The sequence below is a fragment of the Pseudorca crassidens genome, chromosome 19 (genome assembly GCF_039906515.1).
Source record: "Pseudorca crassidens isolate mPseCra1 chromosome 19, mPseCra1.hap1, whole genome shotgun sequence".
NCBI lineage: Eukaryota > Metazoa > Chordata > Mammalia > Artiodactyla > Delphinidae > Pseudorca > Pseudorca crassidens.
The window spans coordinates 37397351-37425117 of NC_090314.1; the positions used below are offsets into that span (position 1 = coordinate 37397351).

The 27767-nt window shown below is 39.2% G+C and overlaps 1 protein-coding gene across 2 annotated transcripts in view; it reads left to right on the forward strand.

Annotated features, from left to right (window-relative positions):
• USP32 (ubiquitin specific peptidase 32) overlaps positions 1–27476 on the forward strand; it is a 197982-nt gene extending 170506 nt beyond the window's left edge. For both annotated transcript variants that reach the window (XM_067714913.1, XM_067714914.1), the window contains exons 23-34: positions 96–270; positions 810–961; positions 2244–2355; positions 3624–3835; positions 9058–9242; positions 13271–13357; positions 14807–14927; positions 19561–19752; positions 21407–21695; positions 23616–24040; positions 24498–24590; positions 25204–27476. In XM_067714913.1, the coding sequence (XP_067571014.1) occupies positions 96–270; positions 810–961; positions 2244–2355; positions 3624–3835; positions 9058–9242; positions 13271–13357; positions 14807–14927; positions 19561–19752; positions 21407–21695; positions 23616–24040; positions 24498–24590; positions 25204–25377 (2217 nt within the window). In that variant the 3' untranslated portion in view covers positions 25378–27476. The remainder of the gene's footprint in view (positions 1–95; positions 271–809; positions 962–2243; positions 2356–3623; positions 3836–9057; positions 9243–13270; positions 13358–14806; positions 14928–19560; positions 19753–21406; positions 21696–23615; positions 24041–24497; positions 24591–25203) is intronic.
• The last annotated feature ends 291 nt before the right edge of the window (positions 27477–27767 follow it).

Consider the following 27767-nt stretch of genomic DNA (forward strand, 5'->3'; position numbering starts at 1 on the left):
AAGGATTATATTCTTGACATTTAGATCTAATATATTTAGCCATTTTCTTTGAATTTGGGGAGATAAAAAATTTCTCTAATCATTTTTCTTGCTAGGCCTGGGACAACCATCTGAGGAGAAATAGATCAATAGTTGTGGATTTGTTCCATGGGCAGCTAAGGTCCCAAGTCAAATGCAAGACATGTGGGCATATAAGTGTCCGATTTGACCCTTTCAATTTTTTGTCTTTGCCACTACCGATGGACAGTTATATGCACTTAGAAATAACAGGTGGGTCGCAAAGTTATGAAAAATTATTTAATTCCATTGTCTTTTACCTTATTCAAGCAGCCTGAATTTGTAAGTATAGTCATTTGTGTGTAATGCGTTCTCATAAAGATTGGTAGTCAGCATGTTATAATTTTTTTTTTTAATTTTATTGGTGTTAGTTGGTTTACAGTGTTGTGAGCATGTTACAATTTAACAGTCTAATTTCAGGCATGATTTGAGGTTTGAAAGACTTGGAATATGGGTCCATTTTTGTGCCCATTGAGTCTTCTGTCAGTTTCAAATGTGCCAGGAACTCTCTTTAAAATCTTGCAAAGCCACTCACACTTCTGTATCAGATGAATATTCAAAAAATAATGATTTTACTTAAGATTATCTTTAAGCACCATCTGTCGTAGTGTTTACATATAAAATTAAAATTCTAGACTGAAATGTTTGCTATTTCCAAGTCTCTCTCTCACACACACACACACACACACACAGTGTAAAGCTTTCAATGAAACCTGAATTTTACTGGTAAAAAAATCTTTTCTCTTTACTAGTTATTACGTTGGATGGTACTACCCCTGTACGGTATGGACTAAGACTGAATATGGATGAAAAGTACACAGGTTTAAAAAAACAGCTGAGCGATCTCTGTGGACTTAAATCAGAACAAATCCTTCTTGCAGAAGTACATGGTTCCAACATAAAGGTGATATTAGCTGTTCTTTTTAGGAAACTCTTGATTCCATCCTTCAAAGATCACAGTTTTCTCAATTAATTACTGTGTCAAATGACCAAGGGAGATAATAAAACACAACAAAAACTGGAAAAAAATTTGTGAAGTTTTTCGTTCTGGAAGAAACTTAAAAGAGTTGTCTACCAGGGGCTTCCCTGGTGGTGCAGTGGTTGAGAGTCCGCATGCCGATGCAGGGGATGCGGGTTCGTGCCCCGGTCCGGGAGGATCCCACATTCCGCGGAGCGGCTGGGCCCGTGAGCCATGGCTGCTGAGCCTGCGCGTCCGGAGCCTGTGCTCCACAACAGGAGAGGCCACAACAGTGAGAGGCCCGCGTACCGCAAAAAAAAAAAAAAAAAAAAAAAAGAGTTGTCTACGAGAATAAAAGAGTAATAATGACGGTGGTATTTTTTTTTATTTATTTATTTTTGGCCACATTGCATGGCATGCAGGATCTTAGTTCCCCTACAAGGGATCGAACCCGTGTCCCCTGCGGTGGAAGCACAGAGTCTTAACCATTGGACCACCAGGGAAGTCCCAATGGTGGTATTTTTAAAGAAGGGAAATATGTAAGCCCAAAGCTACCTATATGGAGTGATCTAGCTGTGTCACTACAGTCTAGATTTACCCCCAGTGACTGCTGCTGCTACATCTAACAGCTCTTCTGTATTACCACTATTGCTAGAATTCTTAAAGTATTTTATATATGTACAAATGTGTTCTTTTAGTACTTATTTATGAATATATATACCTGGCCTTTCAACACACTAAGAAATTAAAGAGTAAAGACAAAGTGACACAAATCACTTCTTGCATACCAGCTGGAGAAACAAGAAATTTAATAAATATATTGCCTACCCTAAATTGAGCTCCTACCACTGGTATTATTTATATTCATCTTTGGGATTTCTGAACAAACTCCCACCTCTTTGACATTTTTTTTCATACGTAATGCGGAGGTGAGATCTCTCTGGGGATTTTGGGTTTAGATTCTTGAAATGATGGACAAAACTTAAGAAGTCAGTTATACACATCATACTGCCCTCCTATGAAAGGGGATAATGGTTTTGTCAGGAAGGTTAGTTTTCACTTAGTTTATCAAGCTTTCATTTATAGTTATTTTAGAAAAATTATTCGGACATCTTATTTGTTTTACTGATAAAAGGATCTAAGACATTTGCTTCAGATCTATCAGAGGGATGATTCTCCATTTTATCTGAAACATCTCCCCCTTCTCATCTTGCCTCTTTTTCTATAGAATTTCCCTCAGGACAACCAGAAAGTACGACTCTCAGTGAGTGGATTTTTGTGTGCATTTGAAATTCCCGTCCCTGGATCTCCAATTTCAGCTTCTAGTCCAGTACAGACAGGTAAGATAGAACTAGAGCTCCTTCTCATGATTTTAGCTTTGAATAACAGTCTAAGGGTTGTCATCCTTTTTAGGCTTTTGTTTAGGCTAAAAATATTAGAGCAAAAGAATTTTGGAGCCTGAAGGAAACCTTGGTGATCATTTATCTCAAATCCTCATTTTATAGGTGAGGAACCTAAAATTCAGAGAACCTAAGTTAGATAGGTAGTTACTAGCTAAATCTACCACTGGAATTCAGATGTCCTTTAACTCTTTTATCTAATATTAACATGGTAACAGATGGTATGAGAGAAATGTACTATCAGAAAACAAAATAATAAATTTGACTAAAAAGGAATCTGTTTATCTAATATTGCCTGTGATTTAATATGGTCATCCAATGAGTCTTTTTGGCCATTAGTGGGGTTTGTCTCCTCTTTATACTGTTGCCAGTTAGATTCGTTCCCCAACTATAACATGCTTCAGAGAGAATGAGGCTCCTCTCATTGGCACTCAGTAGATAGTACTGATGGTTGGGTTGGTGGATGATTTAACATTGCTTTTTGGTTATCATCACTGTCCAATAGAACTCTCTGCAATGAAGAAAACTTCCTGTAATCTTTGCCATCCAATAGAGTTATCTACTAGTCACATGGACTGTTTAGCACTTGAAATGTGGCTAGTCAAAGGGAGGAAATGCACTTTTAATTTAATTTTAATTTAAAAAGCAGCGACTTTCATCAGTTGTAACAAATGTTTCACTCTGGTGGGGCAGGTTGCTACTGGGGGAGGCTGTGCTGGGTGGGGGCAGGCAGCAGGTGGGAAATCTCTACCTTGCTCTTTATTTTACTGAATCTAAAACTGCCCTAAAAAATAGTCTTTTTTAAAAGTTAAACAATTTTTTAAAAACCCATCATCTGGGTTGGGACTACCGTCTTAGAACATTTCTAGAAGAATGGAGAAATGAATTTTTAGAGGAGAGGAAAAAGAAAAGCAGTAGAACTGTTTTCGTGCCACAACACGGTACTAATAAAGATTGTTGGAAAAATTCTACTTACTCTTTCTATCAGCTACTCATGCTTTGTCATTTAGTCAGAAGTGTGAGTTATCGAGGTAAAATCTGAAGTTAAAATCTTCCAGTTAATCTAGAATTATCATTTGACCTATGATTCCTCCCTGTCCTCTGTTAAAAGAGAGTGTCAGTGGTCTGGGCTCCAGCGATATTTGAGAAAAGAGCAAAGATAAAGGTACCACAGACTTGTAATGCTATACTTATCTTTGAATTTGTAGATTTCTCCTCTTCCCCATCTACAAATGGAATGTTCACCCTAACCACCAATGGGGACCTGCCTCGATCCATATTCATCCCCAATGGAATGCCAAACACTGTTGTGCCATGTGGAACTGAGAAAAACTTCACAAATGGAATGGTGAATGGTCATATGCCATCTCTTCCTGACAGTTCCTTTACAGGCTACATCATTGCAGTCCACCGAAAAATGGTTAGTTTAATGTTAGGCAAGTTACTGCTGGTCTTGCCAGTGTTATTTATGAAACAGCCATTTTCTGTCTTTGCAACATCTTCAGTGTGTGCACTTTCAATGTGTTATGTTCTAAGTGATTGCAGCCAGGATTTAATATCACACATGACGGCCTACGTATGAAATGACATTCCTCACTCATGTATCAAGCAGCAACAGGAGAGCTGGTGCATCTGAATATAGTACTACTGTCTTTAAAAAGTTTGTGGCTCCTATATGTTCATGTAGCCACGTACATCTTCTCCGCCATATAAGTGTAGATGCCTTTGGGGAGAAGGTTTTGTTTGTTTGTTTTGGAGGGAGAAACAAGAAGATTCTTGGGCAAGACAAGTTGTTTCCTAGGACTGCTGTAACAAATTACCACAAACTTGGTGGCTTAAAACAACAGAAATTAATTCTTTCACAGTTCTGAAGGCCAGAAGTCTGAAATCAAGGCATCAACAGGGTTGTGCCCCCTCCATAGGTTTTAGGAGAGAATCCTTCTTGCCTCTTCCAACTTGTACAGGCATTCCTTAGCTTGTGGCTGTATAACTCCAATCTCTGCATCTGTCTTGGCCTTCTTCTCCTTCTTCCTCTGCCTTTCACTGATAAGAACAATTGTCATAGGATTTAGGGGCCATCCAAATAATCCAGGATGATATCTCAATTAATTACATATGCAAAAACCCTTTTGCCATATAAGGTCATATTCATAAGTTCTTGGAGTTAGGATGTGACATATCTTTTTGGGGACCACCAAAATTCACTACAGAAATCATTTATCATAAAATTATCATTTATTCAAAAAACTAAGTACCAAGAAAAAAATTAAATACCTGGAAATAAACTTTACAAAAAATATACAAGGTATCTGTATAGAAAACAATAAAATATTATTGCTAGAAATTAAAGAAGACTCAGATGTTTGAAGGAACAGACTGTGTTCATGGATTAGAAGACTCAGTATTTCAAACATATCCGTTCTCCACAAACAAATCTACAGATTCAATGCACAATCCCAATAAAAATGCATACTCTGTATGTGTATGCTTGTGTGTGTATAAATTGATAAGCTGATTCTAATATATGGAAGCACAAAGCACTAAAATAACCAAGACAGTCTTGAAGAAGAACAAAACATGAAGAATTGAGCTACCAGATATAATGATTTTATAAAGCAATGATACTTGAGACATTGTGATATTGGTGTGAGAAAAGGCAAATAGACCAATGAAATAAAATAGCCCAGAAACAGGGCTCTGTTATGTATGAACACTTGATTTATAACAAAGATGACATTACAGAGCAGTGGAAGACAGTTTTCTCGGTAAATTGTGCTGGGATAATTGAATAGCCATATGAAACTTGACACACCTACCTCTCACCACATAAAAATCAATTCCAGGTGGACTGCAGAATTAAATATGAAGGAAAAGCAGACCCTAGAAGATAATAAACGTGAATATATTCATGACCTTGGTTTAGAGAAAAAGATTCTTGAACAGGACACAGAAAGCACTAACCATAAAAGAAAAGATAAATTGTACATCATTAAAATTATGAACTTCGGTTTCATCAAAAGACATCACTAAGAAAGTAAAAGGCAAGCCTAGGAGTAGAAGATGTTTGTAACTCATATAACCAACAAAAAGGCTCAATCCAGAAAATATAAAGGACTCCTATAAGTCACTAAGAAAAAACAATTCAATAAAAAAATGGCTAATACTTAAATAGGCACATCACAGAAAGGATATCTAAATCGCCAATAATCATATGAAAAAGTGATCAGCCACACTGCTAATTAGGGAAATGCAAATTAAAATCACATTATGAAGACTTCTCTGGTGGCGCAGTGGTTAAGAATCCGCCTGCCAACGCAGGGGACATGGGTTTGAGCCCTGGTCCGGGAAGATCCCACATGCCGTGGAGCAACTAAGCCCGTGCGCCACAACTACTGAGCCTGAGCTCTAGAACCCGTGCACCACAACTACTGAGCCCACGTGCCACAACTACTGAAGCCCACGGCCTAGAGCCTTTGCTCCACAACAAGAGAAGCCACCACAATGAGAAGCCCGCGCACCACAATGAAGAGTAGCCTGCACTCTCCGCAACTAGAGAAGACCACGTGCAGCAACGAAGACCCAAGGCAACCAAAAATAAATATTTTTTTTAAAAAACCCACATTACAATATCACTGCACACCCACCAGAATAGCTATCATTATTAAACAGGTTGACAGTGTTGGTAAGAATAATTGAGCAACAGGAAATCTCATACACTGCTGATAAGAGTGTACATTAATACGGCTACTTGTAAAAATAGTTTTCTAATTAAAGATAAGTAATTTCACTATTCCATTTTGTGTTTTTATGAAAACACAAAATAAAACCACTAAATGTCCATTAGTAGTAGAAAGGATAAGGAAATTGAGACATGGTCATATAATAGAATATTATACAGCAATGAAAATAAATGAATTTTTAGTTATACCCAACATAAATGAATCTCATAAACATAATATGGGAAAGAAACCAGACACAAAAGAAATACCAATAATATGATTCTATTTATAAATAAAAACTTTAAAGACAGGGAAAATGAAATTTTCTGTTTATGCGTAGGGTATAAAATGATAAAGAAAAGCAAAGAATTGATTACCATAAAATTGAGAAAAACTGTTACCGTTAGGAGGAAGGAAGAATTTGTGATTGGGAGGAAGCAAGAGGAAGGCTCTGGAGTGCTGGCTGAATTGTTTCTTGACCTGACTGGTGATTACACAACTATTTGCTTTGTGATAATTCTTTGAAATGTATATTTTCCCTCCTTTGAATCAGTAACTCCCGAGTTAAAGTGATTTTCTGACCATGTGAATGATGTTCTATGGAACATATTCTAAACAGGATTGTATGAGTGGACATCCTAGAGAATTAAGGGATATATTTGTGTCTTGGAATTTTGTTTAAGCACAGCTCCAACAGGTCCCATCAGCTAAAATAATTGGGGTGATTCATTTATTTCCCCATGTCTTTTTTAACGGAGCATTATCAGATTATATATTAAGAACACTGACGTATTTTTAATCTTTCTTAGAAAACAGCTCTCTTCATTTATCATGTATATGTTACATAAAGTGCTTGTAAGTGCTAAAGCATTATATATAGGTTTTTGTAATTATTGGACCATAAAGCCATATTGTCAGCTCGAAATTTTCACCTTTTAACCAGTTCCCTGTTTCCAGTTTCCTTCATGATCTAGCAGCTTCTTTGGGGAATGCCTAAAATTGATTTTACCATCTGTCCCAAGTCAACTCCCTTTTCCCATTATTGATGTGAAAGGCAACACCGTTCTTCCATGCTAAAGGCTAAAGCCTAGAAGTGTTCTTAGATTTTTTTCCCCTTTTCTTCTAAAACCCTATATTCAGTGTATCATTATGCCTTTTAATTTCTTCTTTCAAAATACTACTTGAATTTACCATTTTTCATCATTTTCATTGCCACCTTCTTCTTTCAGACCCTTTGATCTCATGGTTGACTTACTTTGAAAATATTTTTCTTCTACTCCCTTCTACAAGATAGAAAAAGAAGGGGAATAAGGCAAGGTATCATAGGCAAGAATATTCAGAGACTAAAGGGAGAAATAGTGTTGTGTTGACACAACAACTAAAGGGAAGTCAGTTTCAAAAAAAATTAAGAAAGAAAGACGTGGTTACATAGGCCAGAGACATCAAAAAGAATGAAAACTGAGAAGTTGGGCTGTGTAACCAAGTAAAGAAATAGGGCAAGAACTTAGCACAGTTAGGTCAAGTGAGTTTTTTCAGATTAGAGAAAAAGTTGTTAGGAGAGGACAAAAGGAAAATTCCTGATGCAGTAAAGCTGGGAGCATTATCCCATTAGGAACTGAGCAGGTATGGGCCACAGGGCCCTGGGAGAAGTTACCTTCAAGAGGATGAAAATTGTGTGGGTTTAGAAGAGAAATACAGGGACTTCCCTGGTGACACAGCGGTTAAGAATCCACCTGACAAGGCAGGGGACACGGGTTCGAACCCTGGTCCAGGAAGACCCCACATGCAGCAGAGCAATTAAGCCCGTACACCACAACTACTGAGTCCACGTGCCACAGCTACTGAAGCCCACGCACCTAGAGCCCATGCTCTGCAACAAGAGAAGCCACCACAATGAGAAGCCTGCGCACCGCAATGAAGAGTAGCCCCCCCTCGCTGCAACTAGAGAAAGCCTGCGCGCGGCAACGAAGACCCAACGCAGCCAAAAATAAATAAATTAATTTTTAAAAAAAAGAAGAGAAATACACTGAGAAGAGTAAAGAAATAGTTGCTTAAATGACCTCATTTATTTAGTAAAATAAGTCATCTACCAGGAGTTGGAGTGGAAGAAAAGTAGAAGTTTTAGAAGAGAAAAACTCATCTAAGTTTTTTGATTTTTAAAAAATAGTTCTGAACTCTGTCCACATTTCTGTGGGTCTTATAATAATATAACTACCAACACATGAAATGGGGTCTTAAAATCATGTACTTAGCTAATCTTAAGTGAATAATGGCAAAACAAAATACTTGAGGATCTGAAATAAGAGAGTCTTTTCACTTAGAAACTAGTGGGTTTATAAGTTGTTGGCTTAGCTTCTCTACTATATAAAGACCAAACTTAAAGAATTAAATGTCCAAGCGCTCATCAGCTTTTTTGAGTAATCCTGCAACTCCCAGCAACCTTTCTATTATACTGAACTTTTGTTTTAAGCCATCATTTCCAAGCTAATTCTGTGCAGTATCTCCATGTTAAGAAATGATAAAAATCTCCTTTAACATACTCAAAGCAAACGTTTTAAAAGTTTACCTTACTTTTATTCTATCATGTAATTAAGAATATGATTTTTAATTTTTTTACATATGATTCAGTGTGAGAAATATTTATCAGAGAAAAACTACGCAGTTTGAAAATATTAAATGCTGAAAACCCAAGTTTGATAGAGAGCAACTCTGAAATTGGCAATACCTCAACCTTTTAGTGATTCCACTTTGAATAACCATTCTCTTCATATTAATAAAAGATGGTCCTATAAATAAAGAGAAGTGTGATAGCGACTAAGTTGAAAATGGTAGTGATGCCTGTTTTTGGCAGTCTTAGAAGAATGAAAGGGAGGAATCAGAGGCCTATCTTCTCCGCTCTTCCTTCTCTTGTTTGTACATACAGATGAGGACAGAACTGTATTTCCTGTCATCTCAGAAGAATCGCCCCAGCCTTTTCGGAATGCCTCTGATTGTTCCATGTACTGCGCATACCCGGAAGAAAGACCTGTATGATGCAGTTTGGATTCAAGTATCTCGATTAGCCAGCCCACTCCCACCTCAGGAAGCTAGTAATCATGCGCAAGATTGGTGAGTTTCAGGGCATCTTCCTAGATCTTTGGTTTCCAAATGTAGAAGAAGAATTTATGTGAATTCTGTGTGATTTATAGGACCCATTCCATGTCAGGTTAATCACTCCTTGAAGAACCATCCAGAGAACATACAGTTCAACCATTTGGTTTGGTCTTTTGAGTAGGAGAGACTGTACGCCTTCCTTTCATCACCTAGACATTCCAGTGTCTAATAATTGTATTCTCTGATCTCTTACCTAAATTTTTTCAGCTAGTATTTTATATGCTTCAGGTAATATCCTTGGCTTCTGTTACTACAAAAGTAGAGAGTATGAATTCACCAGGAAATTTGCATCATCTCAACCCTCTGAAATTCCAAATGGGAGCAGTATCTATACGTGCATATCTATACATGAACTCTGAAAAAGTCTCATGCCATAACAATGATTCAGTTGGATTATCTCCCTACCATGTCATTTTAACATGGAGTAATTTCATAAGTCTTGGTAAAGAAAATAAGCATCTTCTGGTTTTTTTTCCATTCCTCTTACCACTGTTCTATTGGATTAGTAAATGTATTTACTTCTAATAATCTTTGGGATTGTGTTGCCTTTTATATCTCATTTGAATTGAAGATCATTTTCTTGTTATCATGGTACAAGTGGGAGTTTTGCTTCTGTGTTAACTGAGTAAAGAAATTATTTTTGCAGATAGGTTATTTGTTATGCTATGAGGGTCTTTTGATAATTAGGATACGGCTTAAGGTAAATAAATTTTAAAGGAAAAGTACAAATAATAGATAAGTGATTTAATTGATGAATGTTGTGTTTAGTAAAAATGACAATAGGGCAAGATTAAATTTGAAGTGAAAATCTAATCTAGCTTCTAGATGAGGACTTTTCCCAGGGCTTGCTAATGAATCAGATATAGAGTATGAGGGGAGGAGGAATCCAAGCTAGATTTTCAGCCTGAACAATTGTTTGTGAATGCTGATACCATTTAATGAAATGAGGAAGACTGGAGAAGGAGTAGGTTTTGGCAAGCAATGATAGGAATCAAGCTAAATTCAAGATCTGTGTTATATTTTCAAGTGGGAGATAGACTTAAGGTCTTTCCAGGAGGTATAAATATAGGTTTCATCAGCAAATAGTTGGTATTTAAAGCCCTGAGACCAGTTGATATTATTTAGATAGTAAGAGAAAAGATGCCTAAGATCTAATTCCTGATGCATTCCAGTATTTAGAGGCTGAATAATGGAGGGAGAGACAACAAAGGAGATTCAGAAGGAACAGCCAGTGAAGTAAGAAGAAAACCAGGAGTGAGTAGTGTCCCAGAAGTTAAGTGAAGATAGTGTTTAAGGGAGGACTGGTCAGATTAAGAGAAGGACTGGGAATTGACCACTGGATTTGATAAAATGGCAGTCTTTGGTGACCTTGCAAAAGCTGTCTTAGTGGAGTGGTGTAGATGAAGACACAGAGGTTAGGGCTTCCCTGGTGGTGCAGTGGTTGAGAGTCTGCCTGCCGATGCAGGGGACACGGGTTCGTGCCCCGGTCTGGGAGGATCCCACATGCCGCGGAGCGGCTGGGCCCGTGGGCCATGGCCGCTGAGCCTGGGCATCCGGAGCCTGTGCTCCACAGCGGGAGAGGCCACAACAGTGAGAGGCCCACATACCGCCAAAAAAAAAAAAAAAAAAAGACACAGAGGTTAGAGTGGGTTAAAGAGAAGATGGTCCTACAGACATTAAAAGAATAATAAGGGCTTATCTTTTAGAGATAACACAGTGAAATATTTATGGATGAAAATGATAAAATGCCTCTGATTTTCTTCAAAAGTATCTAGTGAGTCACAGTAGCCAAGAGGTGGAAACAACCCAGAAGTCCATCAAGAGATGAATGGATAAACAAAATGTGGTATATACATACAGTGGAGTATTATTCAGCCATAAAAAGGAATGGAGTTCTGATACATACTACAACATGGATGAGCCTTGAAGACATTACACTCAGTGAAATAAGCTAGACACAAAAGGACAAATATTTGTATGATTCCACTTTTATGAGGTGTATCTCGAATAGGCAAGTTTATAGACAGAAAGTAGATTAGAGGTTAACAAGGTCTGGGGGGAGGGGAATTTATTATTGCTTAATGGATAGAGTTTCTGTTTGAGAAGATAAAAAGGTTCTGGAGCTGGGTGGTAGTGATAATTGCACAACATTGTGAATGTACCTAATGCCTCTGAGTTGTACACTTAAAATGATTAAATAGTAAATTTTATGTATATTGTACCACATTTTTAAAAAATGGAATAAAAGAATCTAGTGGGGCTAGGTAAGGGTATAGATGAAATAAGAGTGGCCAAGAGTCGATGATTAATTGTAGTTGGGTGCTGTTCATTGTACAGTTCTCTACTTTTCTGAGTATTCATGTCAATAAATTTGAAAATTTAGATTAAATGGACAAATTCCTGGAATTGAGGATCCATGCAGAAGATGATTAGTTTGAGGGACAGTGGATAAGGAGGAAAGTGAGGATTTGAGGGCAGTGATTGGAGGTTTATGTTGGGTCAAAGAATTGTTAGAGTAGTGATACTTGAATAAGTGATCCAAGAAGATAGGAAATGTTTGTTTCAAAGTAGGATGTTTGGAATTGAGATTTTTGGAGATGGTAAAGTCTTTATCATGGCTTCATTACCTTCAGCAGCCATGTAATAGCCACCATCAATTGACAAGATCTAGAATATGACCATTGGAGAGGGTAGATCAATATAGAATGGAGATTATTGTTGGAAGAGAGAAGGCCAAGGAGTTGTTAGGTAAGTTACATTGAAGTCACCAAGAGTATGATGGAAGTGACAGAGAGAAAAACAGTGAACTGCGTTCTAAAATCTTTAGTGACTAAAGAAAAAATGTCCCTACCAAGGAGGAATAGCAAGCAGGTGGTATAATTCAGTAGCAGATGCTACATAGAAACCAGAATTTTACCAGAAGTGGTAAAGAGGAGTAAGGAGGAGACCCATATCACCTTCAGGTTCTGGGGTGTATGAGAAGAAAGCTAGCACTTAAGAGGTGAACTGGAAGCGGAGTCCTCAGGAAAGCCAGGTTTCCGTTAGAGCAACAAAGTAAAGAGACTTTTTAGAAGAGGGTGCTGCACAGTTCTCTGCCAGAGTGCTACCTGGTTGTTTTGTCCCTTTATCTTTCTTTGGATTCCTTACTTACCATTGACCTGGTTTTCATTGACATGATACTGGGCAGCATGGGCTATCAATAGTCATTCAATCAACAAGTTATGCAGAAAGCTGGGAACTGCTGTGACAAGCATGATACTCACTGTTGCCCTTACAGTGAGTCCTTATCATGGTTTTATTACCTTGAGCAGCCATGCAATAGCCACTACAAATTGCCAAATGATCCATAAAGTATATTGCTCTTATGTTATAGTCATTGCATTGCTTCTTATTGGGGCAAGGATGAATAAATTTTTTTAAAGTTGGAGAACTCGCAAAGCTATCTTGCAGTTAAGACATTACCCTAAAAATGTTACGTAGCTTATAGCTTTAGATAGTTAAGGCAAGGAAAGGGGGTATCTGTCATGTACCACATCAGGGATTCTCATTAAAGAAGCTTCTAAATATATAGTCAGTCAACTCCTCTAATACCATTATGACCTTTCAGCTTTCTGTGGTCTGTCAGTGTTCTTGTCATGGAAGAGGTCTGGTTTAATGTGAATTAAATCTCTTGATAGAATTAGGGCTGAAGGATAATTAGCATTTGATTTCATGATTAGCTTATTTTTATGAAATTTACGTGGACCACATGGACTCGCTCAGAGACATCTGGCAGTCTGCTGTGTCTCCCCCTCTATAAGCAGGGAGCCCTGAGTGTGGTTGCACAGGGCTGCAGTTAATGGGTTAGGATAACCAGCATTGAGCTGTCAATGTGAACATACTGCTCTGACAGATGCCTCTTTCTAGGGTTCGTTCAAGAGAAGATGAAAGAGACCTCAACTAAGAAATGTTTCTTATACTCTTTGGTTTATGTTCTGTTTCAGTGATGACAGTATGGGTTATCAGTATCCATTCACTCTACGAGTTGTGCAGAAAGATGGGAACTCCTGTGCTTGGTGCCCATGGTATAGGTAAAGTGACCTTCTGCAAAAGAAAAATTTTAGAATTGCAGCTTCAGATATTATACCCTTTTCATAACGTTTCCAGTTTCTAGAAGTAATAATGAATAATGAAAAGCTTGAAATAAACTTAGGAATTCTTCATTCATCTCTTCCGTGAGGTCAATAGCTAAGTTTTGCTCTTGAGATTTAGCTGGTTTTGTAAACTCTACAATCCTCATCAAATTCATAGTTTATGACTAACATTTATCATTCTATACCTTCTGCTCCTTAGATATAAATCAGTTTAGCAATTCTGAGCCCAGTAAGACATAGTCTATTTACTAGACCTTGCTGGAAGTCTATTTTTGGTTTTTAGAAGAGTTATGGAGTTTAATTGGCCATTACTGTCCCAGCTTGGAAAATGCCTGAGTACTGAAGTCAGCCTTCAGAGAACTGTAATAGGCTTTAGCAAACTGAGTCTGTATAGGCCTTGGAACCATGGCCTTTGTCATGGTTCCCTCCCCGCCCCCATAAATTTTTATATATATTTATTTAATGTGCCATTTTACAAACAAGGAAATAGGCATGGTTATGCCAGATAAATTGTCCTACCCCCAAGCATTTAATAACTGAATTTAGAATTTCTTGAGGGTGTATGGTCTCAGATAGCCAATTCCCATATCACTTATTTGCCATAAAGTCCGCATATTCATGTGGATTTACAAATGGTTATCAAGTACCTTGAAAAACCAAAGATTTGAGAAGTGATAAGCAGGATTCCCTGAAATAATAATAATTACTAGTACATATTCATGCATTTATCAGTCTGAAGTTAGAAGCCCATGACAAATTGGGATGCCCAAGAAGGAAAGTAGAGAAGTAGAAAGGGGGACTTCCCTGGTGGCGTAGTGGTTAGGAGTTCGCCTGCCAATGCAGGGGACATGGGTTTGAGCCCTGGTCCTAGAAGATCCCACATGCCGCACGGCAGCTAAGTCTGTGCGCCACAACTACTGAGTCTGCGTGCTCTAGAGCCCGCGAGCCACAACTACTGAGCCCATGTGCCACAACTACTGAAGCCCGTGCACCTAGGACCCATGCTCCACAACAAGAGACGCCACTGCAGTAAGAAGCCCGCGCATTGCAGTGAAGAGTAGCCCCCCCCAACGCAATTAGAGAAAGCCCGCAGGCAGCAACAAAGACCCAACGCAGCCATAAATAAATAAACAAATTTGTTTTCAAAAAAAAGAGAAGAAGTAGAAAGGGAGAGTTTTGGGGGTTCTTTGTGTTGTTTGGCCACGCCCCACAGCTTGCAGGATCTTAGTTCCCCTACCAGGGATTCAACCCAGGCCGTGGCAGTGAAAGCGACAAGTCCTAACCACTGGACCTCCAGGGAATTCCTGGGGAGAATATTTCTGATAAAGAAAATTTAGATCCCTTCGTAATTACTCTTTCCTCAGTAGATCTTTTTTCCCCCTTTAGATTTTGCAGGGGCTGTAAAATTGATTGTGGGGAAGACAGAGCTTTCATTGGAAATGCCTATATCGCTGTGGATTGGGACCCCACGGCCCTTCACCTCCGCTATCAAACATCACAGGAAAGGGTAAGTACTCAAAGCCATCGTAAGATGGTGGTTTTCTTATGTAAGATTTTTCCCAGCTTAACTGTATCATGCCATTTCTATTTTCAGACAGTTTAAAAACAGCTAGAAAAACATTCATTGGCATTCTCTGTGGCACTTAAATATATTAACATGATTATGTGGATGTTTCAGTTTTCCCACTTGTAGAGTTAATTGTATTGGGGCATTGAATTTCAAAAATGTTAATAATAAGTAAATCTTGAAACAAAACTTTGGACGTAATTAAGAAGTTATATTCTCTGGCCATGACATATCAAGCGTGCCAGTCTCTCTGCCTGTTTATTAATTATTATTGAAGCTGCAGCATTTGGTAACCACTATTACTTAGCCCAAGTGCATTCCAGGGCTATAGCTGCTACCTTTAATGGGCACAGTGATCAGAAAATTAGAGAAAGAACTGAATGTTTCAAGACACCTAAGAGTACATCTCCATGCCTGTTCTTCACACTTAGCCTTCCTCTACTGCCACTCTGGCTGGAGCAGTCATTAAACTTTGAAAATGTAACTTCCAAAAGAATACTACCTCCATATCTAAAAATGTTTGCTAAATATTGTTTGAAGAGTAGAGTGACTAGATAGCTTGTGTGTAGAGATATGAAGAATCTGATGGAGATGTAAAAGCAACAGAATCAAAGGAGTTGTTTTAGTCACAGGAAGAGTAGTAGTGGCTTTTGCATTTATATGATTCTTTTTTTTTTTTTGCTGTACGCGGGCCTCTCACTGTTGTGGCCTCTCCCATTGCGGAGCACAGGCTCCGGCCCGTGCAGGCTCAGCGGCCATGGCTCACGGGTCCAGCCGCTCCGTGGCATGTGGGATCCTCCCGGACCGGGGCACGAACCCGTGTCCCCTGCATCGGCAGGCGGACTCTCAACCACTGCGCCGCCACCAGGGAAGCCCATTTATATGATTCTTGATGGAAATTTCCTTCACTGTTTCTTAAGACATTCCCTTTAGATAAGTTAGTAACGAAAATTAACTTTTCTGTCTTTTTTTTCTTTTTAAGTATAATTGACTTATAATGTTGTGTTTCTGGTGTACAGCAAAGTGATTCTGTTATACATAAGTATATATTCTTTTTTATATTCTTTTCCATTATGGTTTATTACAGGTTACTGATTATAGTTCCCTGTGCTATATAATAGGATCTTGTTGTTTATCCATTCGCATATATAATGCACATATAATAGTTCTCGTCTGCTAATCCCAAACTCCCAATCCAACCCTCCCCGACCCCTTGGCAACCACAAGTCTGTTCTCTATGGACTTTTCTGTCTTTTTGTGCTATTGAGGAGTGGGGGAACTCCCAGTTCCAGACCAAATTCCCTATTTGGATCCCTAAATACGCCCCCACACACCGTAAGGCTCTCACTAGCCAAGGATGAGTACTATTTGTGGATACTTGGCCAAATGAAGGATCATTGGGCTAAAGGTAGCTGAAGAGAAGTAGATGTTTTGGCAGATTATGCTCACTGTAGCAAGGTAATTCAATAACCTCAACCATGGTTACTTTAAAGAGGGAAAATTTTAGCAATTGAAAGAAAGATTCTTAAATCTTCATCAGCACAAAATCCAACAGGACATTATTGTGACAAGATACTCCTGTCAAAGATGAAAAATTATTTGGCTGTAAATCTCTTTCCCTTTTTAACAAACCCAGTGTGCAATCTGAAAAACTCTGGAGGACATCCTGCTTTATAGGAAGAGGGACCTACGTGACCTGTTAAATCTCATCCCACTTCCATTTTCAGTGATGCTCTTAGGATACCATGGAAACCAAGCTGCTATTGCGATATCCTTCCTTTCTGGGGAATGGGGCCACATGACTAATTTCTTCCTACATGTGGTTTCTGCATGTGCTTGGAGAGTCACGTAGACAAAGGAGATTCAAAATTGAGATTGTTGCCTGTATGTTTTATGGTTTTTATTCCAGTAATTCCCCTTTTAAGAATTTATCCTAGGGAAATACTCTGTGATTTGTTGACAGATTTCATCTTAGCATTTGTTAGAATAGTAAAAAATTAGAAGCAACTTGTATTTGTCCCACATTAGAGGCATGTGGTATAGAAATTGGATAAAATATTATGCAGCCATTGAAAATGCTGGCTACCAGGAGTTTTTCCCGACATACATAGAGATGCTTATGATGTCTTGTAAAGTTTTTTATAAAGCAAGATATAAAATTGAAAAAAAAGACATAAAATTGCATACACTGAAAAATCTCTTCGTATAAAAAAAAGGGCAGAAGAAAATCTGCCAATATTTTGACAGTTTGCCTTTATATTAAGAGTATAAAAGGTTTCCTGCCTTTTTACATTTTTCACTGCTTTCCAGAATTTCTACATGAATGTTTTATTTGGTAAGGAGGGAAAAATATAGGCAATTGTGCTTATTCTTTTTACTTTTCCCGTTTGGACCTCATATTCCTTAGTAAAAAATTAAACTAGATAACTTCTCAGATCTCCCTCTTTTTCTAATAGTCTTATAATGTATGAAAGCTTATTATTTCATTCCTTTATGTTTTGGGCTAAGGATGAACTTTCAAGCAACTTAGATTTAAAAAAAAAAAGGAAGAGGGTGCCAATAATAATTTAGACTATTTGAATAATTGTAGAGGATCTGGGAATGGATCCCAAGAGGTAAAGGGAATCTTTGTCATTTAGGGAAATTTTATTAATAAATAAAAATTATTTTTGTCCACAGATATGTTTTTCATCCATCTCCTTCCTCCCTGTCTCCATCCAGCTCTATAGCCTGTGTGTTCTATAGAAAATATAGTCAATAAAAATCAACATTCTTTACTTAGTTACTATAATTTGTGGTTGGCCATAAGGCATCCCTGGTAGAGGTAATAATACAGATAATGTTTAACTGGCTGTGAGAAAAGAGACAGTACTATATTTAATACACCTCTTTTTCTACTCTGATTCTAACCACCATGATACAGCATGTTTCCTTTTGAAGCATGTCAGTTTTTCCCTTGGATGACCAGCCCTAAAAATGATGAGAGTTAATATCAGAAAAGAAATCAAGGTCAAGCCAGATTTTCCTTCCGGAAAAAAAAAAGATTTCCTCTAAGTTCCCCTTTTTAAATAAGCTCCTTAGAAATGGATGGTGATGCAATGCTAAAACTCTTCATTGCATAATCAACCCCAACCTTGATAGTTTATAAAAACATTTGACAGCCTGTGACTCAGCCATCTTCTCACGTAGGGAAAAAGTCACACCTGAAAATCTGTTCTAAACTGTGAGCTCAGGAAGGAAAACTTGAGGGAAATTGCCTCAGGCAGAGAGAACCAATTCACCTCCGGAAGGAAGGAGTAATAAGTGGAGTGAGGGACCTGTATGTGACCTTTGTCAAAAAGAGAGGCATTCATTGTCGTCCATGTCCTCCCGGCCCCACCCTGCGATTTGATCCCTGTGGAGTCTCTCACCGTCATTCGTAGTCATGCTATGTATGCCTCACCTGCCGTGGTTCTTGATTGCTTAGTAAGTGGCAGCCAAGAATTGGAGAGGGAAAAATCCTTCCTTTCTGTTGCATTCTAGGCCCCTCCTTGTCTCCTTCCTCCTGATTCCCACGCCACTTCCAACATACATCCTTGCACATCTACCCCCCTTTGCTCTCTCCTTCCTCATATTTACCTCCTCCTTGCTTCAAAGCCTAGCATGCTGGTTAACAGGAACCACAGAGGTTTGGGCAGGTATTAGGGGTCTTCTCAGCAAAATCAGGCTTTTTTGAGCTTGCTGTTCCTTTTATTGCCATCTCAGATAGAAAGGCGCCAAGAGGCAGGAGACAGATAACAATACACATGGTATTTTGATAACTCTGTGTTACTTGGCACCAATATGCAAATGAGTTGTAGCCTGTGAGTTTTAATGCCCTGGGGGTTGTCCTCTTAAGGTGAGCTTTTCTGTATCCTTTCTTATTTAATCCAGATCTGGCATCTGTGTTTCAGTGATATTATTTCTCCTAGCCTCTGTAAAGCCTGCAGCATACTAATAATGTTCTGTGTCCCTGTTAAAAAATAAATGGCCTGGGCTTCCCTGGTGTTGCAGTGGTTGAGAGTCCGCCTGCCGATGCAGGGGACACGGGTTCGTGCCCCGGTCCGGGAGGATCCCACATGCTGTGGAGCGGCTGGGCCCGTGGGCCATGGCCGCTGGGCCTGCGCGTCCGGAGCATGTGCTCCGCAACGGGAGAGGCCACAGCAGTGAGAGGCCCGCGTACCGCAAATACATAAATAAATAAATGGCCTAATCTCAACACCCTGCCTTGAGAGCCAGTCCACATGTAAGCTGTTTTAGGATTTCAAATTGTAAAATAAACAGGCAATTCCTTGTTTGTTTTTGTCATTTGGAAGCATGCAGAAATTTTTCCCCAAAAAGCTGTGGTCATATAAATAGAAATTTGATCAAGGATGTTATTGATGTTATATTTGTGAATAAATGTACAAATGCCCTATTTGCTCAGACTCTAGTTTGGGTTGTATTTTTTTCCTCATGTAAAGTAAATGAGGATGATGCATAGCAGGTGACCATTTTAAACCCCCTCCCTCCCACCCACCCCTTCTCCCGTTCCTCCTGTCCCCTCCACCTGCAGGTTGTAGATGAGCACGAGAGTGTGGAGCAGAGTCGGCGAGCACAAGCTGAGCCCATCAACCTGGACAGCTGCCTGCGTGCTTTCACCAGTGAGGAGGAGCTGGGGGAAAATGAGATGTACTACTGCTCCAAGTGTAAGACCCACTGCTTGGCAACCAAGAAACTAGATCTCTGGAGGCTCCCCCCCATTCTGGTATGTTACAGTCCCACCTCTGAGAGAGCAAGAGTCTAGCTTGAAGGAAAGAAGTGGGGAACAAATAAGAGTTTTTGAGAATAAGACCCTTCCTGCAGCAGTGTTTAAAACACATTTGCTGTTGCACACAGAGATGAATTGTACTACAGATATTTGCTAGTTTTGTATCCTAAAGAGCATACAGCCTAGAAGGGGAGAGAAGTCATATAGACCAGTAACTGCATTAAGTGCAATATATGAGAAGTGCCACGAGTGGTACAACCTGGTGAATTTGAACTTCAGGAAAAGGTGAAAGCACTCCTGGCTCTAGGGAGAGAGGAAGCTTTAGGCTTGTGCTTTATGGACTACAGAAGAGAACAGAGGCTGAACCTCCAATCCCCCTGTGCTTCATCACATGGCCACAACACGCTGCTGAATTAAATGTGAAGGCACAAGTGCACTGGGGCTTACATATTCTTTCTGATTTGATGTACTTCTGCCTTCTCCATTCATGGATTAGGAGACTCACCTGTTGCTTGTCAAGAAAGTTTGAGGTGTCAGTTCTTCCTATTCATTTAAGAAAGTTTTTTCCTTAAGGGAGGAAATCATATCAAATGTGAGGCACTGGTGTATTTTAACCAGACCTTGTGTGTATTTTTTTATTCATATCTTCTTCCTACTACTCTGTGAGACTGTGAATGTAGACCAGAACAACTTTCCAGGGAAGGATGCACAAGAAATTACTAATGCTGATTAGCTAGCTCGAGGGATGGGAAGCAGAGCACAGGGACAGGCTTGGGAACAGGTAGGTGGGAAGGGGGAAGTTTTTTTTTTTTTAATTGAGGTATAGTTAACATGGAATTAAATTCATAGATTTTAAATGTCTAGTTTGATGAGTTTGACAGTTATATATACTCATGTAACCATCACATAAAACATATCATGAAGTATTGGCATTTGTAAAACTATGTTTTTGAGGTCTTTAAAGAATAATGAGGAATAGATGTTATATTGAGAGCTTGGTGGGCTTCTGTTAAATCCACACACCAGCATCCCCCTTAGAAAGGGGTTCTCTTTATATAAACAGTAAATTATTAAGCATTTAGGGTAGAGGGAGCCACCCAAATATCTGTGCCCACAGTAGAGAGCATAATACTGCGTAAGGCTAGAGGAATTCATTGCTCTTGAAAAGAAAAAGAGAAGGGAGATTCTTATGCTCTTCAGGACAGTGAAACTCCGTGGTTGCAACCAAAGGATGTGGTAAGAAGGAAGAGGCCTCCTATTGGAGACTCGGTAAGTTTCATCTGTAAAAAACGCCTCCATTTTTCTTCAAAACATTCAGTATATAGTGTTCTATCCTCATGAGTGTGTTTATGAATGGATCTTCTGTGATATTGGAGAGAAGTAAAGGTCACATGTGTCACAAGCCCAGAGAACATGCAAGTATAGGCTCCTAGGATATTGAAGGAAATTAGGAGGATTACCATGTTAGTCATATAGCTAAAGGGCAGTGGCCTGACCGTTAACTATGTTACATAATAAAATATATTCTTCTGGGGGAAAAAAAGTTATGTTATATTTTTGGAACATTTACGTGTATTAGACTTGGGGATTTTTAATGTGTATTTTGTATCTTCAGAACTCTTTAATGCAAGTGTTTTCTATTCTTCTCCAGATTATTCATCTTAAACGATTTCAATTTGTAAATGGGCGATGGATAAAATCACAGAAAATTGTTAAATTTCCTCGTGAGAGTTTTGACCCTAGTGCTTTTTTGGTGCCGAGAGACCCAGCTCTCTGTCAGCGTAAACCACTCACACCCCAGGGGGACGACCTCTCTGAGCCCAGGGTTCTGGCAGGAGAGGTGAGGAAAATGGATGCTCAGAACTCAGCTGGGGAAGCCAACATGCTCCTGAGCAAGAGCCCATCCTCACTCAGCGCGAACGTCATCTGTAGCCCTAAAGGTGAGGAGGCCTGGGGGACTTCACAGAGCCCAGACATCACTCTGCAAGGGCTCTCCAGGGATCCCTCTAGGCTGCGTGTTTCCCTGTTTTCCACTCTGGAGCAACAGCTTGGTTGTACAGGAACCTGTCTGAAATGTGACTTTTAGCAAGAAATACAGCCTCGTTAAATCTATTTTCTCATTCATATAATGAAGATAATACTAAGTTCACAGAATGAGAAATTGATACATCAAGAGTAATGCACTTTAGGACTTCCCTGGGTCCAGTTGTTAAGACTTAGCGCTTCCAGTGCAGCGGGCACGGGTTCAGTCCCTGGTCAGGGAACTAAGATCCCACATGCCGTACTGCGTAGCCAAAAAAAACCCAAAAAACAAACAAAACATTTAAAAAAAGAAAAAGAGTAAAGAACTTTACATAGAGCCTGACATTTGGTGATCACGAATGATAGTTGTCATCCTTGTTCCCTTACAGCAGGGGTTCTCAATATATAGTCTGAGAACCCCTAGAGAGTCCCTGAGACCCCTTCTGGAGGATCAGAACTGTTTTCATAAAAATACTAAGTATTTGGGGGTTCCCTTGTGATCCAGTTGTTAGGACTCAGCGCTTTCTCTGCTGTGGCCCAAGTTTCAATCCCTGGTCAGGAAACTAAGATTCCACAAGCCACGCAGCAAGGCAACAAAAAAAGAAAAAGGAAGGGGCTCTCCTGGTGGCGCAGTGGTTGAGAGTCCGCCTGCCGATGCAGGGGACACGGGTTCATGCCCTGGTCCAGGAGGAGCCTACATGCCGCGGAGCGGCTGGGCCCGTGAGCCATGGCCGCTGAGCCTGCACGTCCGCAGCCTCTGCTCCGCAGCGGGAGAGGCCACAACGGTGAGAGGCCCGCATATCACAAAAAAAAAAAAGAAAAAGGAAAAAATACTAAGTATTTGCCTTTCCACTCTCATTCTCTCACAAGCGGAGTCAGAGCCAACAATACGTGTGATATTGTCAGTGAAATATATGCTTGTGTGGGGCTTCCCTGGTGGTGCAGGGGACACGGGTTTGAGCCCTGGTCCGGGAAGATCCCACATGCCAAGGAGCAACTAAGCCCATGCACCACAACTACTGAACCTGCAATCTAGAGCCCGAGAGCCACAATTACTGAGCCCGCATGCCACAACTACTGAAGCCCGCATGCCTAGAGCCTGTGCTCCGCAACAAGAGAAGCCACCGCAATAAGAAGCCAGCACACTGCAAAGAAGAGTAGCTCCCGCTTACCGCAACTAGAGAAAGCCTGCGTGCAGCAACAAAGACCCAATGCAACCAAAAATTAATTAATTAATTTAAAAAAGAAAGAAAAATATATGCTTGTATATTGTGTTTTTCAAATTCCTCAGTTTTAATTTCTAGTATGGTAAATATTGATAGATAGAACTTACATAAACAAAAGTTCTAGAGGTCCTCAACAATTTTTAAGGGTATATAAGGGGGTGGGGAGCTATTTATGGCCCACTACTTTACAGGATTGTTGTGAGAGGTAGAGATAATAGAGTTCCCAATATCATGCCTAGCAATAGTAAGTGCTTAATAATTGGTGATCGTATTTTTTAATCTAATTTTACAAAGAAGAAGAATATGTATTTGTAAGACTCCTTAGTCTAATATTGTTTTGAACTGAATCTGTCCTAAATCATCTTTCTGCTATTTGCTAAGTCTGTACTTAGTTGTACTTCACAGTTTCAGGACATTGCTGCCTTGAGGGGTTTGGTGTTGAGGAAGACAAGAATGTAACTTACTGTCCACATAATAGGAATAAAGAGTAGCCAGTCAGGACGCCCCTGTCTTTCCCTTTATGTGTACGCTTGTGAAGTTGACTTCATAGTTAGCATTTGGTGGCTGGTTTAACTTGTGGCATTTGGATTTATCTTTTCTTCCCGTTCACAGGTTCACCTTCTTTATCAAGAAAAAGTGGAACCAGCTGTCCCTCCAGCAAAAACAGCAGCCCTAACAGCAGCCCTCGGACTATAGGGAGGAGCAAAGGGAGGCTCCGGCTACCCCAGATCGGCAGCAAAAATAAACTGTCAAGTAGCAAGGAGAACTTGGATGCCAGCAAAGAGAACGGGGCTGGGCAAGTTTGTGAGCTGGCTGATGCCTTGAGCCGAGGGCACATGCTGGGGGGCAGCCAGCCTGAGCTGGTCACCCCACAGGACCATGAAGTAGCTTTGGCCAATGGCTTCCTTTATGAGCATGAGGCATGTGGCAATGGCTACAGCAATGGTCAGTTTGAAAACCACAGTGAAGAAGACAGCACCGATGACCAAAGAGAAGATATTCATGTTAAGCCTATTTATAATCTATATGCAATTTCGGTAAGTGGTTTGTTGTATGTATTCAGAATGATCTGCACTTTCAGGAGTTTGTTTGCTCATCTTCATTCATTCATTCATTCATCATTTTTTCAGGGCCTGCTTATTTGCTGGTCATTGAGCTTGGTGATAGACAAAGTTAGCAGTAGATATCTTGGCCTTTTGGGTAGAATCCAAGATGCTCGCAGTGTAATAAAGGGAACAGTCGTGTAATCATTATAACCGGAATCACAGGTTCAAGTCATTCACAATTGTGTGTTTCTAAGGAATTTTTGCTTTCCAAAAATAATTACAACAATAAAATGGTAAGATTCAGAGTTTTAAAATTTTCAGTTTTCCTCTTTGATTTGTTTTTGGAAGAAGGAAAACACTTTTTTTTCCCAAAAGTGTTTTCCTGATTGGATCCTAGTACTGTGCCCTGTCAACTACTAATATACCTCCACTTTCTTCTCTCTTATAGTGCCATTCAGGAATTCTGGGCGGGGGCCATTACGTCACTTATGCCAAAAACCCAAACAGCAGGTGGTACTGTTACAATGACAGCAGCTGTAAGGTAAATATCCCCAATCTTTGAATAAAAGAAACAAATGTCAACAGAACTGGAGGACATTTGTTGAAATAATGAACTTTCTCCTGAATAGAAAATAGTTATTGCTATTAGAATCAGGAAAAAAGAAAAAAAAATTCCTCTAAGGGGGAATCAGTATATAGATGCCTTCAGTATAAAGGAATAAAAGTGATATGCAGGGAATTCCCTGGCACTCCAGTGGTTGGGACTCGACGCCTTCACTGCGAGGCCCCGGGTTTGATCCCTGGTTGGGGTGGGGGGTTATGCAGAGCAGAGAATGAAAACAATGAAGAGGAAGAAGGTATTGGTTATAAGAAAAATTTCTTATCTTTTGAGCTAGTAGAATTTGATGGGTTGTTTTGTTTCATTTTTGTCATTCTTTTGACTTGTCTATGATATGAATATTTTCCCCAAAAAATCAAACATTGAAAATAATGGGCCTTATTTTTTAGGGGCAGGTATGAGACAGCCAAAATATTAAGCTGATTGGAAGCAATTAGGTTTAGTAATTAAAGAGGGTTGGTCCTCCCTTCCCTGGTGAGGATTAAGAGCCAGCATAGTGATGGCTTTTTAGTTAAAGCCTTTCTTGCTCCTTCAGGAACTTCACCCTGATGAAATTGACACCGACTCTGCCTACATTCTTTTCTATGAGCAGCAGGGGATAGACTATGCACAATTTCTGCCAAAGATTGACGGCAAAAAGATGGCAGACACAAGCAGCATGGACGAAGACTTTGAGTCTGATTACAAAAAGTACTGTGTGTTACAGTAAAGCTACCACTCTGGCTGCTAGACAGGCTAGTGATGAGGGAGATGACTCCCTGTAGCTGACATAGGGCAAAAGCGTCACTGAAAGGCAAGCTAAATGTGTAGTTATTTTATCCTGTGACCCTGAAGCACAAAATAAAAATCCTAATTAAAATAGCAGTTAACATAACAGTAGTAATAATTTTGTTTGGAAGTGTCTCACTCGAGCTCCCTGGTAGAGAACTTTCAGGCAGAGCCCACCATTAGCCTGTAAACAAAAGGGTTTGGCACCAGCCACCTGGGACCAAATAAGAACTAAGTTGTGCTTGTCCAGATATGAACAAACATGTAGCGAGTATAGTTTACCAATAATCATAACAAAATACTAAGAATTTCCTTGGAGTCAAAGTAAAACAAAAAATTGTAGTGTTGTCTGGGGACGACATGACATGCTACCTCCTTTTTCCTGAAGTTTTATTCCACTGTAGTGACTGACACATGGAGAAAGCAAGATCACAAAGGCGTGCGAAGGATTCTTACAGCATGGACACAGATTTTTCGATTTACTTTTTAAACCATTTTCCCACTCTTTCTATGTCTTTATTGCTTTTTGTTTTTGTTGTTGTGTTTGTGTTTGAGACACAACCAATCACTGGTGGTAGCAGAGGCATATATAAGTGGTAAGTCTGAAAGGGAGACTCTCTTAAGAGTTGTGTGCCTTCTACCCAGGGCCTTGGTTGGGAGACCCTGCAGGAAAAAAAAAAAAAAGCGTCCTGGGAGATCCAGCTAAAATAAAATAACCCTCCAGATAGAGACGGCCTACTCTGAGGATACTTCAAGAGCCCTCAAAAATGTTTACCACCACTGCTGAGTGTGGGAGGGGAGTTGCCAAAATTTGCACCATCTTTACATGCACTGTTGCACAGAGAGCTTCTGAGAGGGAAAGTGGCAACAAAGCTAGATGGTATTTTACAATTAGTGGTTGTTTGTTCGTTTCTTTGTTTTGCACTTTAAAGAAAGAATACGTGCAAATAAACTTTTCAGAACTTGTTCATATTTGATGGCTATAAGGGCTATAAGTTAACTTAATTGGGGTATTTTCCCTCATCATATTAAATTTAACAACAAAACACATCCCAAACATTGATAGTGTATAAGTATTTTTAATGAAATTGGTGGTTTTAGGAAGTAAACTTTTGTTTGCATGTCCATATACTTTTTTTATTTTGGTGTTTGTCCTTTTTATTTTATTTTTTTTTACATTTCACAGTAGTGGTCATCAAAAGTTATGTTTCTTTGCTCACTTCATTTTTTCCTTCAATAATTCAAGACTGGAACAAAAGTATATAAATGTTATTTATTTCAGGCAACATTTTTTTCCTGTGTTGTTTTTAAATATGTATTCGAAGTAAATATTTCACTTTTTTTTCAGTCTTTTTTTATTCATCTGGATCTTGGAAGCTGATTCTCATTAATTGTCAGATTCCATTATCCTTCCTTCCTCATAGATAGTAGGTACCAATGTAATTAAGCATTTGTGTTCTGATATCTGAGGTCGGTTGCTATCCAGTTCTCCTCAGAGCATTTGGAAAAGTTGTCATAAATGGCTATCTAAGTTGAAACCCTATTCAGAAGAAGCCTATAATTGCAGGTAGGAAGGAGTGGCCTAAATGGTATAATGTGATAAAGTCAAACAAAATACAGACTTTATAGTTTCATGATTTTCAGTGTATAAAATCTGTCCATTCCTAACTGGACAAGTCCCACGAAAAAGTGGAAGATTTTAAAGAATTTCCTTACAGATGTTTTATTTAAGCAGGTAGCACAATCTACTAATGTTGTTTGATCTGTGTTGGTTATATTGGTTGTAATTAATTTTTTTAATTCATGATTAGCAGAAAATTTATTAAATTAACTAACTACATTCACTTTGTAAATTACTGTATAAAACTTGTTGACAATGCACTGACTTTAGAAAGATGTTAATGTACATAAATAGAGTGTAAATAAAATAGTGTTGATGTACTGAAATATGAACTGTATAAAAAAGTATTGGTAATTGTATATGGAGTGTAACTGTTTATCTGTAACTATTATCCAAACAAATTAAATACTGTGGATGCATCTATGTGCTGTTTTTCCTCTATACAAGTAAACACAAAAAAGTCAAATTCTTTAGCCTTCCTCTCTGTGACCCTGTTTTAATTCTCCTAACTTGAATAATACCTACCTGATTTACAGAGTTGGAGGTTCTGTCTCTGAGGGAATGCAAGCTGTGTTGAAGGTAGAACAAGATACCTGCAGTGACCGGATAAATTGAATTAAATTTGGCCCACATCCCTGTTAGGAAATTGCTTCGAAGGCGTTGAAGGGGTTAGGGAGAAGGGTGGCTTGCTGGTTTGGAACTGAGAATTG